Genomic DNA, 16,846 nt, shown 5'->3' with positions numbered 1-16,846 from the left:
AAGTGTTGCACCCGTTCTTTAGTTCATGAATTCAGACGGCAGTACTGAGCAGTGGCTATGTCTGTGTTCATGGCTGCACACAGACAACTCACCAAGGGTCACACACATTCGTAAAGGGTCCACAGTAACAGGTTTATTTGATTCAAACTTAAACTGTGAATCTGAACACCATTTGGTGACTACAATGTCCAGCAGGGAGGTTCAGCATTATGGTGATCCTGGGTGAGCGCTCTCTAGAATAGGAACATTGAATGATGGTTTAAAAATAAATACAAAAAAAAACTCCCATTTTATTTCCAGAATGCCCCAATCACACATAGAGGACAGGAGACATCATCCATGATGTACATTTGTTTTGTTTTTTTCACAAGACCACAAACCGGCCAATGAAACACACTTTTCACCATCCTCACATCTCAACTGAAGCCATTGTAACAATTTACAATCAGGCTCTAAAAACAGAGCACAGCACCTCATATGTACAGCCTCATCAGTCCCATTGATCCTTTACAGTATTTACACATGTGCAAAACTAAATACAGTAAGTCAGAAGGAAAGGGGCATCTGATAACCCAGACCTGACAGGAAGCCACGTCTTCTTCCATGACGTCTTCTCCAGAAGGGCAGCAGCAGAAACATCTCTACCCATCATCCTCTGCTCTGTGTGGAGCTGAGGATGATGGGTGGCCTACTTTACTTCAATCTTTGCTGCTTGTACTGAAAGCCGCAGTAAACTTTGCAATGTCCGAAGCACCAGATGTCCTGCATGGAGACGTGTAGCTGAATGAGGGGAGAAGGAATAAAAGGCCAACTTGGAGATGAATGGAAGGAAATTTAATTTTCTACCACAGCAAAGAAAACGCTAACACTGGCTGACCTTTCTGGCTTCCTGTAAAAATATGTTGAAGTATTACATTTGATAGGACAAAAAAAAAAAGGGTATCCAACATGATCTCCTGCCAAGTTCTGCAACAGGTTTTGGATTAGCTGCTAAGGAGCATGAGCAAATGGGTTACTGGAAAATTCAGAGCCAAAGAGGATGCTGTGTGGTGAGTGGGAGATGAGAGTCAAACAGCTGTTTTGTGGAAGGAGAGTTCCTCTGGCTCATGGAGGAGCCCCAACCCCTCACGGTTCGGGCTGCTGCAGCAATACAAACGCTGTCATCAGCCGATCCTGCATCACAGTCCTTTACATCACGCAGCAGGGACAAATACAGACAGCTAAATAAAAGTGCTTTCGCTGCGTCCCGGCGTGTTGAACACATTCAGTCTGGAACGGGCTCAGACGGGACTATTCATGGAGCTGCCGCTACAGTACAGGCAGCTTCTACTTCACATTATTAAGCAGCTTCTGAAGAAACACTGGAGTTGGAGTCACTTTTTTTCAACCTTCATGGATCATTCAGATCTACTGCAGCTACTTACAGGCTCCAACGTTGTGCTCAGCAAAGCAACCTGGACTCTTCAACCTGAGGCTAAAAGAACCAGCAGCTTAAACCTCTTCATCAGGAGAGGAAACTCTCTTCTAGAAATGCATCAAGAAACTGGCTGGTGACTGTTTCTCACAATTGTTTTTTTCCTGATCTTTGAACTCACCATCAGAAACCCAGACAGTGAAAATTATGTTAGTTATTACCACAAGATGACTCAAAGTCAGCCATCTTCTGGATAGTAGGAAGACTGAAAGCAGCCGTTTTATCCTCTGGAGCCTTTAGCTTTGTTCTGGTGTGGCAGAAGATGCATTTGGGAATGTTGGGCTTTGGGCTGTAACGATTCAAGTACCCGGATTATTAAAATTCCTTGAGAAAAATTTATCTGATTCGAAGTTTCCTGAAAATTAGGTTTCATTATTTAGCGCACCGTGTTGGGCAGTGTGTTCACTTCCGCCAAGGAGTTGTTGCTGTGTGTTAGCAGCAGAACATCAAAGTCTCTGGGTTTTTGGGGCGACAAATAAGCATTTTTAAATTGACTGCAAAAATGCTTGGAATACGACAAAGAGAAAAGAGTGAGAGATCCGATTACTCGGAAACAAATTAATCGATAGACTACTCGATTACCAAAGTATTCTTTTACAACAGCTCTAGTTGGGCTTTTGGAAAGTCAGACTACTTAGTCTGCAAGGACTGCTTACACTTGCTAATGCCAATTGCCATTTAAATCCAAATCATTTGGTCTCTGTTTCTAATAATTGACTAATGACAGCAGGAAGGTTTTGAAATTATAATAATTCTTAAAGAGACATGAAATATTAAATAAGTCAAATCTTTGGTGGTGCAACACTAGCCCTTTTAATTCAAATAACGACAGGAAGAGGCAGATTTGTCCTCATAACCAAGTAGCTTATGAGCAAAGAGACATAACTTTATCATGATTGGATGGCCAACGTATTAGTAGGTAGGTTGGCCACCTCAACATGTTGGATAACCAACATGTCAAGGTTCTTTCCATTCATCCCTGATGTAGTGACTTGATGTTGAGAACCTTAAGTGTTCTTTACATCAAAAGTTTCAAATTTCAGCACACAGGAATGCTATATTCCATGTAACTAATTATGTATTTTGCAGCTAACTTAGGGTGTACAGCAGAAGTAGCTGCTGAATATGAAAAATTTTAACACTTATCCAAAATTAGAAAGTATCGAAATTGGGTTGAACTACAAAAACATTCTAAACTCTTATGAGGTTGTCAGACAATCTTTTCATACTAAACCTTCCTGAGAATCAGAAGGTTTAGTATTACCTAAACCTTCACCTTCACTTGATGATCCATCTGTATTTCTAAAGCCCTCCGCACCAAAGCAATCCCAAATGCCTGGCAAAGCAGATCTATAGAGACTCAATGACCGGTTGGCTTGTTCTTAACCATCAGGATGAAAAGATTTGAGGTACCCTGTGATCAACATTCTCCTTTCTACAGGGTGGTATGGCATGGTTCAATATTTTATAGTCTTTAGGATTTTCGACCAGTAATGGGAGTCAGTGAGCAGACAGAGTTAAACCCAAACATAGCGTGATACTACTGTGACAACAAACGTCACACAAGTGTGTCTAGTGCTCATCACTTCTGTCCTCCAATCAAAGGTTGTGTGAACGAGTAGCTCCATTCTGACATTGCTATTGTCCCATAGACCTGCAACCGTATGCATCAGCAATGGAAATGGACAAAATAGCATACCAAACTACATCAACCTGTACCATACCACTCCATGGAAACAAGACATAAGAAACCAGCGAAAGGTATGTATATGAAAAGCCAAACCGTTTTACTCGTGTGTTCTGAAAAACCATGAAAAAACACAAGCTTTGGTAAGCACAACATTTAGGTTACATGAGCACAATAAACCTGAATGATCTGGTTTAATCTGACAGGTTGAGTGATGCATTTAAGGCTGGGTGGAAAGAAAACTGACTGTTCTGGAGCTTCATACATTCTGGTGAACTGGTTATGGGTGCATCTGGAGCCAGTCAACTTATCTTCAAGTTTGCAGTTCAGAAGCAAAGAAAGAAGCATACCAAAGATGAGCTCTTTGTGGCTGGATATCGGGTGAAAAAAATGATCTCCACCCACTCAGGCAAACCAAGTCATGTTCAAGTTCCAACATTTGGTTTTCTCCCTGCTTCTAAGAACACGGAAAAACACTGATATCAACACCGGATATCTGTCCACAAATACCACCATGATGAATGTTATTACCTGAGCTTTCGAAGCAGAACTGAATCTGACCCCAAAACTGACTCAAATCTTGATGATTTGAATGAAACAAGTTTAGGCAGAACCTACAGAGTAAAAATCACAGGACACCGTCTCATATTGCATCTTGTAGTAATCAGCACCGGGGTCATGGTGGTATTCGAAGACAAGTTGTGAAGTCGTAGCCATTCTCTTCTGACTTTCTGGGCGATTGTGTTCTTGTGGTGTGTGAGAGGAAGCAGTGGCTGAAGTGTTCTGGATGGCCTGAGACGACGCTGCGTTCTGGAGCAGCAGCAGCAGCTGTGGGTGTCGCACCTCTCTCTTTCAATATAAAGACACAGCTAGTAGAAGACTGGATGCACTTGGACACAGACTGAATGTCTGACCAAGCTGCAACCCATGTGTATTCTCATCACCCCCTCGTTACAGTCATTTATTTTCATGGAAAGAAGGATGGGTTAAGAGCGAATGAAGAGATGTGTACATGTGCACGATGGGAGGAGTTCATAATGCCACACACACATACACGCACGCACACATACATACACACACACACACTCGTTTATCACGTGTCCCAGTCTAGCTCTCTGCAGGCAATCCGGACCAGTCTGAGCTCCAGTTCAAAGGCGTCAGGCCGTTCCTGGGGGTTGGCTGACAGCATCTCCCGGATTAACTGCTTCATGTGGCTGTTCATGCTTTTCTTTCTGGCCGGGATCAGCAGCTCCATCTTTGGGTTCTCCAACAGGGCCTCTCCCAGCGGTACGATCTCCGAGCCCTGCTGCACGTAGCTTCCCAACAGCTCCTTCTGGGTCTCCACGTCCACAAACGTGATGCGCTCTACCATGGCCCAGAAGATCACTCCTAGAGCAAAGATGTCAGCCTTGGCTGTGTAGTGGCCTTCCCAGACCTCCGGGGCCATGTAGAAGTCCGTCCCGCACGCCGTGGACAGGAAGCATTTGTTGACGCTGGCTGGCTCCTCAGGGTTGAGCCCTGAGGCGGAGCAGACTTTGCTGAGACCGAAGTCTGCCACTTTGAGGGTGGGCTCAGAGGAGCCAGTGGGTGTGCACGCCTGCGAGATGAGGATGTTGTCTGGTTTGAGGTCGCGGTGTATGATCTGGTTGCGGTGCAGGAAGGCCAAAGCACTGCCCAGCTGCAGCATAAAGCTGGTGTTGGTCTTGCGGCTGGGCTTACGGGACAGCAGGTAGGCGTTCATGTCCCCTCCATCGCAGAAGTCCATGACGAACCACAGGTAGTAGGCACAGCATGGGTCAAAGGTGATCTCCCCCTTCAGAGATGTCTCCACCAGCTGCAGTACAAGATGACAAGAAAACATCTGGTTACATGGCAGCAAACTGAACAAAGGAGAAAGCACCCAAGTCAACAGAGGTGAATAGAGCAGGGATCGAACCGGCAACCCATCAAACTCCTACCATTGTTGTCCAAATTACAGGAGCATTACAACATGTTGGTCAACTCTGGAGGTTCTGTAAACTTCAATATTCCAGACCTGCTACTAATGCCCAGTTTAATGTATGTCTGGACTTTGATTAGCCCTACGTAATGTATACACATGCTTTGATCTAAACCATTCCAGTGTACCTCTAGTCCTGGTTCTCTTGGCTGCTTCTTTGATTAATGTTCTCCTTGTCCAGCCTGTCTGTTTAGCTGGATCTCCATGGTCTGTCCAGCAGATCTACATGGCTGTCATAAGTACAAATAATTTTCATCAACCTTGATGGCCCATTGGTCTTGCAAGACAGCAGCCAATACAATGAAATCTCTTAATCTTCCTTGGCTCATCTTTCCCCTCGCCTCTGACAGAGGTCTGGGAGGTTTGTTGTTGAACCTAACCCTGGTTTACACTTCTCCACAGGTTTCTCCCTGGCATGTTGCCGGCTTCCTTAAGTCTTCATGATGCTGCTTATTCTCCAAAGAACGTCTGAGGTCAGAAACAGAACTGCTGCATTTGTACCGAGATTCTGTGACACACTTGTGGGCAGCCGATTTACACTGGAGTTCTTTAGGGATATTAGAATAAAAGGGGAAATAATCTAAATGCACAAGCATCAAATCTGGAAAACTGTCATTCTCCTTCCATTTCAGTTATGCATTGCTTTGTGTTGCTCCATTACATAAAATCCAGATAAAATGCACTAAAGTTTATAGCTGTAACATTATGAAATAAAAAAAAACTTCCAAGGGAATGAATATAGTGTAATTTATTGTTGTCAAGTAATCTGCTTAATGTATGGAAGAGGATGCTCCTGGTGGAAAACAAATGGCTGCCAGTTCTTGCCATAATTCATGAGTGTCCAAAGAGAATAGATGGCTGTTATTCCATGGTTGTAGCAGGCGCAGAACTCCACCCCTTTATCATTTGTTCTTCTGAACGCACGTCTTGGAACATTACAGAGTGGTAAACAAGAGGGAATAAAGGAATTCTGGGAAAACATCCAATGCTGGCGCTGCAGAAAACTAAATGACTGCTCTGACAATAGACCACTGAGCTGCTGAAAGGCTGGAATCAGGCGATTGAGGCTGCTGTCACGCAGCAGGGAGCCACGGCAACATGACAAGCTGCAGACAAGTCGACCAGACAGAGAAGCACCCCAAGTCCTCAACAGCCCATTGATCTGAGGCAACAAACTACAAAGATACATATACATATACACATACACTAAAGCGGTGCAGCAAACCAGTCATCTGAAAAACACACACTAGCAGTCGCGCCTTGCAGACTGGTCCATGAGATGCTGCAATCCACAGCACAAACTAGTTTAAAACCAGCTCAACTCACTTAGTGAATTCTATATTACACTACAGTAAGTATAACGTTTGAAATAAGATTTACAAACAAAAATTCAAGGGTACATTCACACCAACCCTGTTTAGTTTGCTTTAAGCAAACTCCAGTTTGTTTTCCCTAGAACGTCCGGTTTGTTCGGGGTTGTGTGAATGTGTAAACTAACTCTGACATGGACACAAAAAGCAAATATGAACACAACATTCTGGAGGAATACAACCAATATAAAAACGCAAGAAATAGCTCATTGTTTTTTACCAAAAACGCATTAGAGATTCTACAATGGCTAAAATTTGACATAAATTAAACATTTTGCAGAGAAGAAAGTTGGGATCAGTGTCTTCAAAAATTTTCACATTGTTTCATTCGGTGGCTCTTGATGCCACAGATGGATAACGGGCAAATTAAATGTATATGTTTCCAGACAGTAGGACAGCTGCATTAGTCCAGTTTGGTGAACTCTGCATTCTCACCTCAAGGTAGAGCGGTGAGCTAGAGCCGTGGTTCATCCTCTGGGCCAGATGGTCCCGCTGCAGGATACACTCCTCCAGGTGGATTACGTTTGGGTGCTGGCTCTGAATGCTGCTCAGCGCCCAGAATTCCCTCAGGGCCAGTTCCACATTCTCTGGAGAATGGCAGCGGATCTTCTTCACTGCCACCCGGGCCCCCGAGCGCTTTACTACTGCCTCATAGACCACACCGTAACTGCCGCGCCCCACCTCCTGGATTAGGTCGTACTTGGGCTGGCTGCTTACCATCCTTCCATCCTCGCTGTGGAGAAACAAGACAGGTCTTCATCTCATGACAAGAAAACTTGGAAAGACTCATATAGTGTGATACAAAATTGGAAAAACTGTCCAGCTGATTTACATGGTTTGACATGAAGGAAAGGCCTACCAGGGTATGTAAAATCAACAGGATAAAGAAGATGGTGAGGAAAACTCAAAAGATCTTCAAAACAGAACTCTTCACTTGAAAGGTAAAGTGAACTTTGGAAATTTGTTCCTTAATTTGGTCTCGATGTCACTAAATCTCTGGTAGCAATATGATTCACAGATCAGATGGCAAACTGAAGTTAGACACAAAATGAAAGGTCTGAAAGGAAACAGGACTTCCTATGAGGTGGGGGTGTTAGCTGCTCACAATAGGCTTAGTAATGAGGTGATATCTCACACTGAAGTGCTAGGAGCCAGCTCACAAATTTGAGATTTTACATGAATATATGAAAAACGTGTTTGCAAAGGAAAAAAAAAGATGCAAACAAAACCATGTTTGCTTACAGACAGCAGCTCAGTGCTTGGGTACTGAAAGCAACAGTTTGGTTGATATTGCTACCAAAGAACAAAGAAAAGCTTTAACATGAGACTGTGGCGGCTGTACAGGTGAAGCTCTGTACAGCTGCCCACATAGTACAATGTAAATGAGCAGTCAATAAATGAGAAGCAGAGCTGGTCTTCAGTTTCATAAGGAACAAACTATTACCAGACAAACTGGTCGGATGACTGATTATTTATGATGTTGACAAAGGACAAGACAAGTAATTGCACTTTGCATTGTAGAAGAGTTTATATTTATATTCTGACCTCTGCCTTTATCGCAAACAGCCTTACTGCTTTAAACACTGGCTGACAAATCTCCTGGCCACTGTGTAGTGTAAACTGAAAACAGTAACCAGCAATATGTTTCCTGTAAGGCAATGTGATGTATTTAAAAGGTAATATTGCTAATGAGCGCTGGTTGAACACTGGTCATCATGATGCTTGTGAGAGTACTTTCCATCACCCTGTTTTCTTTTTAGGTCTCTGGTCAGCAGCTAGATTTATTAGTACTTTTCCCCAAACAATTGATTATCAGTTGATTTATTAACAGATGGTGCAGCTGATTATAAATTACCTCTATTGTTGGATTGTGTGGGAGGTAACTGAAGCTTTGTTTTTATCAAGCTGCTGGATGGAAGCAGAGTCTAAATCTCAACTACACACATTATTCCAGTGATAAAGAACTCATCTTACACGTCATAGTATAACATAAAGCAGCCTGTTACACTGCTCTCCACCAAACCACAAGAACTAGGCGTACACTGATTGCAGTTTTTTTGGCGATTCTTCAATCATAGATCTTTAAAAATCCTGACCTGCCAATTCCAATTCTGGTTGACAGAATTATAGCAAAAAAGTCACTGAGTTGGCAACAGTAGAGTGATTATTGTTAACCGCAAACATGCAGACATGACCTGATAAGCCAGCCTGTCAGTCAAACCTCTATGGCAGGAAAGCAGAAGAGGACAGTGGTTGTCCTCTTCTGCCTCCTCTTAGCAAATTTGTAGACCTTTGCTAAGGAAATTATAAAGCTCATTTTAATTTAACATGCACTTGATTAAGTTCTTGTTGTGACAGGCTTAGCTTTCTGCAACATTGGCTAATTAACCAAAGCCTTAAGAAAACATCCCAAAACCAGAAATCATCAACAGCCAAGTTTTCCCTAATAGGCTAACAGGTTTTACAGAGTTTTGGAGTCTCTGCAGTTTGCTGCGGCCGTGTTTAACTACACACACACAAAGCCAACAATCACTAGTAGCAACTTCCAACACAGAGCTATTTCAGCTCTACAGCATGGCAGTTGGAATTAATGCCTACTTGACCCACTAATATATGCATCAAACATGGTTGTCCTCCCATCTTTTGATGCATTTATCCCGGAGCTTCCAGCTCTGGGGTCAATCATATACTGAATATCATGGAACAAACTTCAGACAGACATGAGGGTTACATGATTCTTTGTAGATAAAACTCCATGATAAAACTCCACAGTTTAATAAGACCCCTCTGAATTGGTTGTAAACTGTCCAGATCCATGAGCTAGCATTAGCTCCTACCATGTGACTTCAAGTGGCACTGCAGGTGAGAAGACTTTTAGTTATTGGAGCAGCTTGAACAAGCAAAGCCACGTTTATATTGGACTTCATTGTAACTGTGAAGAACATTACATTCTGTTATATAGAAAAAACATTTTTTTTTATTTGTGACTGAAACTTTGAAAATTTATAGGACTCATTTCCTAAGTGTCTTGCATTTATTATGCTTGGTAAGTTCCTGTTTAATCCCAGTGGTACCAGAACTAGACATTACATTATATGAGAATGTTCTACTATGGTTTAGGTGACCTTTTAAACAACTGTTTATTTCTGCTAACTTTTATCCTCTAATCACACCCAGCATGTAGCTAATCAGCATAGCCTGGTTCACATGGTAAAATTCTAAAATCGTCAGCCAATTTTCAAAATTTGAGAGACCACACACAGAAAACAATGCAAAATCTTAAGCATAATAGGCTTGGTTGCACCATGTGTGGTGTCCAGCTGCAAAGAAAGACCAACACACCACAGGAATATCTCTGAAGATTATCTCAAGAACCATCATAACTGGGTCATACTTAAGTTTGTCAGAAGGGGAAATTTGGGACAAGAATTTTGCTGGGTGAGATAGGCACAAGCAAGATGCTTAAAACATGGCAGCCACTCATGTCCAGTGGAGCCTTTTCCTAAATGTTATGATTGCTGGTATTTTAAAACCAGTATGTTTATTTTTGCTTTTATTGTTTTTTGTCAGTCATTTTTTTCCTCACCTCTGATTAATCCAGAAACTTAAAAGTCAAAAGCTAATGCTACCTAAACTACATCTAACTACCAAGAGGATTCCTACAAAGCTAAAAATAAGGTACAATTTTACCTTTCTATGTGTTTGAAGTGAAGCTGTGTGAAATTGTGATCCCATGAAGGAAATTGAAAATGTATCAATTTAGATATAAGTAGTGAAACGGTGAGGGGGCAATACAAGCATAAAATAAACAATTTTGTGGTAAATTGAAATCTGGATGACTTATGGTGACCAACACATGCAAAGAGAAAATGATACCCATGATTGTGTTAAATTTAAAAGAAATCCTTTGAAATAGAAGAAATGACAGGACTGTTGGATGGAATGAAGCAACACTGTGGACCCTCAGCACATCCAGCTAGTGGTGCTAAATACTAACCTTAATTCAAAAAACACAAAGCTAGTTACAAACTTCTCTCCACTTACAACTGCAAAGAATCTGCAACTATAGAGAGTCAATAATCAACAATAGTCATATTTCCATCTAATCATTATGGGAATTTTTAAACTGACTTTTGAAATGTTGCAAAAGAACAACCAAAAAAAAAAAAAATTATTGGACATGCCATTCCAGGCTGAAAGTCCTCCAATCTGTGCTGGAGGTTTGGAATTAAATGTTTCCATTCTCTCCTTAGCGCATTCCAGAAAAGAAAAAAAACAAACAAACAAACAAACAAAACAAACAAAAAAAAAACACGTCAAGCAAGGTGGGGTTTATTCACTGTGATATTGAGACTATTTCAAATTATGCCATTTCTATCAACCTTTTCCAATATCAACATTTCAAAATGCTCATAAAAAAACCATTGATGGAAACATGTCTACTGAGGTGTAACAGACTGACCCACTACTAGTGAGAGCTGAACAAAATGACAGGTTAAACTACAGCCTACTTTAGTCTGAAGAACTGCTTCTTGATGTTCTTTATCTGAGCTTGCAACAAATTATAATAAAGTTCAGTTGAAAACATTCTTTTTCCCACTAGGCACTAAATCAGAATGTGGCTAATTGACTTCACATGTGGCTAACTTAACCAGAATGAACCAAGGTGGCTCATTGTTATTTTTTTTTTGCTCTACAGAGTCTACCTTGGTGAATGGCTCAACAGTAAAGGCTCCACTTAAGATAATATGTATAACAAAGCGAAAAAGCAACAAGATCCTGAACACAGTGACACAATGTTTACACGTGCAGATTAAAAGTCCTGCAGGCAGACAGAGTGCCTGGTCAGTCACTGTGGACATCAATACCAATCCTCAGCATTACCATGATAGCACATGTGACCATTACATGATAGCACACACATCAAACAGTGCAGCAATCACCACACTGTTATTATCACACCGTTGGTCACTACAGGTTTATGTCACCTAACTGAGTCCATCATGGCAACATCTGTGTGCTCTGTATGAACAACCATCACAATGTCAAAGAGAACCTGTCAAAACCTCGTTTTCACAATGAAAAGAAGCTGAGGGGGCATATTAATAAATGATAAATGAAAAGAAACTCAATTTTAATTCGCTTGATTTATTGCTTTTCTTTCTCTTGTTACCAAAAACTGAATGATAAAAGTCATCAGTCTGGTGCTTCGGTGTCAATTATCCCGTTTTTTGAAAGATAATTTTGTTCACAGAGACTTCATGATTCAGTTTATTAGTTGTTTTTGTGGTTTTGTTTATTAATTTTGGTTGTTTCAAATGTTTTCCAGTTCCAGTGTTAAATATTTTTATCCATCTATCCCTTAGAATTTAAAGTTTATTGATCTTTGAGAATGTGTTCTTCTCATTATTATGCCATGTTCATTATATTTCTTGAAAATGGTTTCAAAACAACAACATTATCGTTTATCTCAATAAGTTCTAGGACAATTTACTGTTCAGCAAAGTTTGTTATTGTGAGAGGCCTGGACATATTACCGTATGTTCCGGACTATAAATCACAGTTTTTTTAATAGTTTGACCGGGGGTGCGTCTTATACTCTGGAGCGATTTATGTGTGAAATTATTAACACATTTTTCTATCATGTCACGTTATTTTCACAGTGAACTGGAAGAGGGTGCTCTAGGCCTGTGTTGATATTGTGTGCGGAAGAAGCGCCGCATCTTCTACCTCTGGAATTGTTTAAAAGCGACACGAGGATGAAGATTTTATTGCGTTTAGTGATTTGGAGTGACACGCATGGTTTGGTAAACTTGTTAGCATGTTCTTTCTGCTATAGTTATCTGAATAACTCTTAATATGTTATGTTAACATACCAGGCACGTTCTCAGTTCGTTATGCGTCATGTAACGATAGCATACCTTACAATCATTCAGCCTGTTGTTGCCTCTATTCTATTTTTATTTTAAATTACCTTTCAAAATTACATGTCTGTTCTTGGTGTTGGATTTTATCAAATAAATTTTCCCCAAAAATGCAACTTATACTCCACTGCGACTTATATATGTCTTTTCCTTCTTTATTATGCATTTTATGGCTGGTGCAACTTGTACTCTGGAGTAACTTATAGTCCGGAAAATACGGTATGCCATAGAAATGAAGGATAAACCATTTTAAAAAGGTTTTCTTTTATATAATGTGACAATCATGAATTTTTTTGTAATGATAACGATTTATCAAATTGTGTTATTTTACTCCACAATTTATCAAATTGTGTTATTTCACTCCACAATTACACAGTTTTTAGGCTACATGATTAGAATTGATAAAAATTGCATTCTGGAAAATAAACAGGGAAGAAAAGCGTTTTGTGTTGACTTAAAGATCACTGTTTAAAATGAGACATGTCTTAATGGGACTCATAAAGAACAAATAACCTAAAACTAACAGTTTGGTCTGTGCCAAATGTTTTAACTGTCCTAAAATACAGCTGATGTCCTCCAGGATCTTCTAAGGTGGAAATGTAGACATCCACCAGGTAATTGGTCCTTCATAAGAATATCTAAGCATTCTTATCATATGACTGATTTTACTCCAAGGTTAATTCATGAGAAGGTTTGTGTGTAGCCAAACTGTTTCATCTGTGTGTTTTTTTTTTTTGCTTTGATCATGGTGGGCTCTGACAAAGCCAACACACACATCTGTCTGCTATGTTACTGTTTATTATGCTATGTTAAGCTAAACTGGTTCACCGTTGAGGATGCAGAAGAAAATTATGTGGTTCAACAGTATGAAATTAGCTCAGAATCATTTTAATAAATCAAATCAGTTGAAGGATCGTTCCAGCCTGAGTTCACAACAAATAGATGGTTAAAGGAGCTGCTGTCTCAAGGTAGTGACATGCAGAGAATGTGCAGAAAAAGATCAACCCTCAAACAGGAAGGCTACACCCAATTATATTTACCTGATATTAGTGAATTAATAACAGATCTTCAACAGGAAATAAAATGAAACAAAAACACCAGCTCATTTCAGCATGTATTCCAACCAACACTGCAACTTACCGATCCATAAATCAGGTTTTTACTGACTGACAGATTTCCAGTTTTCTTTGAGGTCTGGCCAGCTGGTCACATTCAAAATCAATGGAATAATTTCCAAATTTTTCCAGAAAATATAAGAACTTTTGCTTTGATGCATGGGAATAAAAATAATCTTTCAGGTTTCAACTTCCCTCATCAAAGGTCACACACTCAAAATCACCCGTTTCAATCCAAGGCTACTGATTTCTACATCATTTACACTTTCTGTATTAGTTATACTTTTTTATACAAGATGGGGGAGATTGTTATTTATTATCAATGTTATTTTAATACAACATAGATGTTACATTCAAAACATCTATGTTATGAATTCATAAAGTTTAATTAATAAACTACTGGTTTTGCAATAATAATAAAAAATTACCAGATATAACCAACATTTCCACCACTCCTTAACACTGTTAAATCTGTAAGAGAGATTTAAAGTGCCAAAATTTAAAATAAAAATTTCAGTTTGAAACAAAACATCAAAGTTAGCAAAATGTGTTTCCCCCTCAACTGAAAAATACAGGACAAGGAGGGTGTATTCTCACCTTTAGATGATAGATATGAACAACATTTAACCAGAAGATGATGGAGTGCTACAGGCAGTTGTTCCCCTGACAGACAGCTAAGTGAACGGGTTAATGAGACACTTACCTCGGTGATTGGCTATCAGGCTAACAGCTATGTGGCCTGGCCCCTGGCTGCTAACGCGAGCTAATCATGTTAACAGCAGCTAACAAAGAGTCCAGTTTGCTCTAGTTCGTTTACTAATCTGGTTCTGCGTTGGCGTCGCCTCATTTAAACCCAAACATTGGGTTTAAATGGGTCTCCTTACACTGACCCAACAGTGGCGAACAGAAGAGCTATCCATGCTAAGCACAAGGTGTTGACAGTTTATTGTCCTGTGTACGTGCGCGTGCTATCAAGCAGCGACACACCTGCAAGCCGGGTTGCCAGGTACGCACAGCAGACAAGACAATGGTGGAGTACAGCGGGGACAGAAGAGGTTTGACCGCATGATATCAGGTTATGAGGCTCACCTTAGAGTCGCTTCTCGGGGGTTCATTGGTGGTCTTCCTCACTCCCTCTAGCAGCCATTACAGCTGCACACGCTACGCTCGCTCAGTCAAATCGACGAGGTTGTGTCAAACACTGGACGTCAGAGCGTGCAGCTGCTGCGGTGCGAGGTACCGTACAACTCACCGCGTGAGCAGCTTAAACAGCTTCCGGTCCCTTTCAAAGTAAAACACATTCGCAGTTCTATGTTTAATTTTAAACTCACGTTGCGCAGGCTGTGGGGCATTCAAATTTATGTATTTTTAAATATGTAGTCATCACTTATTTTAATCAAAAGATGTTTTTCTTAATTGCAATTCAACAACTCAGTGATATGGTTGTGCGAAAGTTTTTTTTTCTGCAGCTTGACGTTTTGGTCAGTGTAGTTAGCTTTATTTAGCATCTTCCTCCCAACAGCCTCCTCCCCAGACCTAACTGTCACTCACAGATAGAATACAACTGCTGCACAACATCCAAAACGATGGATGCTCTTTATTTTTAATTGCAAACTTTTGTTATGATGCATAATCTTGGCAACAAGGTATTTTTTTTTAATTTTTATTTATTTACACCTGGGAGTTATTGATTAGAATGTCACAGGCTAAAACAAGCAAGCAAACAAACAAAAAACTAAACTCTGACCACAAATCCCAGAGAAGTTCAAACAAAGGATGCATGATAAAGAGCAGAGAGTGAAATGAAACCATCTCTTCAATGTATCATAGTGGTAAATGTACATAAAGATCATATTCCAGACTCCAACATGTCCCTGCACAGCTTCATAACAAAACTACCAGGCAAGAATTTAAAGAGGAACATAAAAAGCAAATGATGTGGATTTGCAGAGCTAGAAAACAACTGATGCTGTCATCCAGGATGTTACTGTGGATCGTCATCTCTGCTGCTCTAACACTGAGACGTTAGCATGTCATGTGTTGTGGAAAATATAATTTCATTCTAGTATATTATGGTGATGCCATGTGAATGTTTTTGTATGTTTACAAACAATTGCAGAGAAAACTAGACTGACCCAAAGAACTCAAGGTTTTAACCTTCATCGGAAAAAAAATCCTGATAATTTCACGATCTCTTCAGAATTGATGTTTTTTTTATATGTCGAATTGAGATCTCAAAGGGCCCATTCACACAGTGGTGACGGGTAGCTACTGGGCCAGAGCCACAGCTGTCCTATCAACATGTTTCTCTCTTGACAGGGCCACAGTGGTACAGACTTATGACATCACTACTTCTTCTATAGCGTTTCCTGGCAGTTTACAAACTTTGTGTATTACCGCCATCAACTGGATGGAGATGTAATTCAGAAATTCTTTTTTCCTGTATATCTTCAATTCTTAAAATAACTAAATTATATACATACTTATACATTCACACACATACATATTAAATCCTCTCAGCTAATTTTGTATTTTTTAAATGTAAATATTAGGCTATATTTTTTATGTAAATGCCTTCCTCTGTCTTCTAAAGTCCATCTCTCCTGCCATTTATTGTTTATTTTATCTTTAATAATTACTTTTATTTCTGCTATACTTAGTGGGACATCATATTCAATTTCTTTTGTCTTTACTGCTTCTTTAGCCAACCATATAGCAAATAACTAAATTAATCTAAAATATCTTGACAGATTTCAGATTTTCCACTTATAATGCTGGTTAAGCAAGACATTGAATCTGAGCAGATAACTGCATTACTAGGCATCACCTCCAACACCGATTGCAACGCCAAAATAATTGCCAACAACAGGGGGTTATCATTAATTACTTGCCATTGACTAATTCCTGCTATCTGATCTGACACTACAGTAAGATCAATTGCAGATTGCGCTCCATGTCTTACATCAAATCTAGTACCTCTTCCATCATTTAGACAAGTTAACTTATAATCATCCATAAACTCCTCAATTATGTTCCAATTTTCATCAGTTCTTTTACTTCCCCATTTTTGAAGAGACTAAATAATTAAAAATCCATTGATCATCAATGACTAAAATGAGTTCAAAATCTCAATTCTGAATATATAAGGAATGGCTAGTAAATCTGACTGGCTCTTTAAAGCTGTACTGACTGACAGGTGATTGGTGTTAACTCAGCTCAGCTGCTGAAGAAACCCAGAAAGCATTAAAATCTCCACATAAAATATTTCTTTCATTCT

At 40.0% G+C, this 16,846-nt stretch overlaps 1 protein-coding gene across 3 annotated transcripts; it reads right to left on the bottom strand.

The window, feature by feature from the left end:
- Positions 1 to 113: 113 nt before the first annotated feature.
- Positions 114 to 14,854, bottom strand: pdik1l (PDLIM1 interacting kinase 1 like). 3 transcript variants are annotated; one of them, XR_008607745.1, is made up of 4 exons: positions 14,659 to 14,854; positions 6,966 to 7,263; positions 3,693 to 4,995; positions 114 to 3,618 (listed from the first exon to the last, which is right to left on the bottom strand). XR_008607745.1 is itself a non-coding variant. In XM_055055973.1 (3 exons), exons 1-3 carry the CDS (start codon positions 14,682 to 14,684, stop codon positions 4,255 to 4,257), a joined length of 1,065 nt encoding a protein of 354 aa, XP_054911948.1. In that variant the 5' UTR covers positions 14,685 to 14,854; the 3' UTR covers positions 114 to 4,254. The 3 variants fall into 3 exon arrangements, 2 of the variants coding, with proteins under 2 accessions (XP_054911948.1, XP_054911949.1); XM_055055973.1 differs by having other exon boundaries at positions 114 to 4,995; XM_055055974.1 differs by lacking the exon at positions 14,659 to 14,854 and adding an exon at positions 14,273 to 14,502 and having other exon boundaries at positions 114 to 4,995.
- Between the last annotated feature and the right edge of the window lie 1,992 nt (positions 14,855 to 16,846).

The sequence above is a fragment of the Poeciliopsis prolifica genome, unplaced genomic scaffold (assembly GCF_027474105.1).
Source record: "Poeciliopsis prolifica strain line A6 unplaced genomic scaffold, Auburn_PproV2 SCAFFOLD043, whole genome shotgun sequence".
Taxonomy (NCBI): Eukaryota; Metazoa; Chordata; class Actinopteri; order Cyprinodontiformes; family Poeciliidae; genus Poeciliopsis; species Poeciliopsis prolifica.
The sequence above is the reverse complement of the archived record's forward strand: the minus strand, read 5'-3'. Positions and strand labels throughout refer to the sequence as shown.

Bases quoted from the DNA above. Each gene is read 5' to 3' on its own strand.
- pdik1l (XM_055055973.1), bottom strand. From the start codon at position 14,684: ATGAACCCCCGAGAAGCGACTCTAAG. The intron at 7,264-14,658 runs GTGAGCCTCATA...GTTTCTCCACAG, and splicing joins CCCCGAGAAGCGACTCTAAG to CGAGGATGGAAGGATGGTAA. The intron at 4,996-6,965 runs GTGAGAATGCAG...CTTGTACTGCAG, and splicing joins GCTCACCGCTCTACCTTGAG to CTGGTGGAGACATCTCTGAA.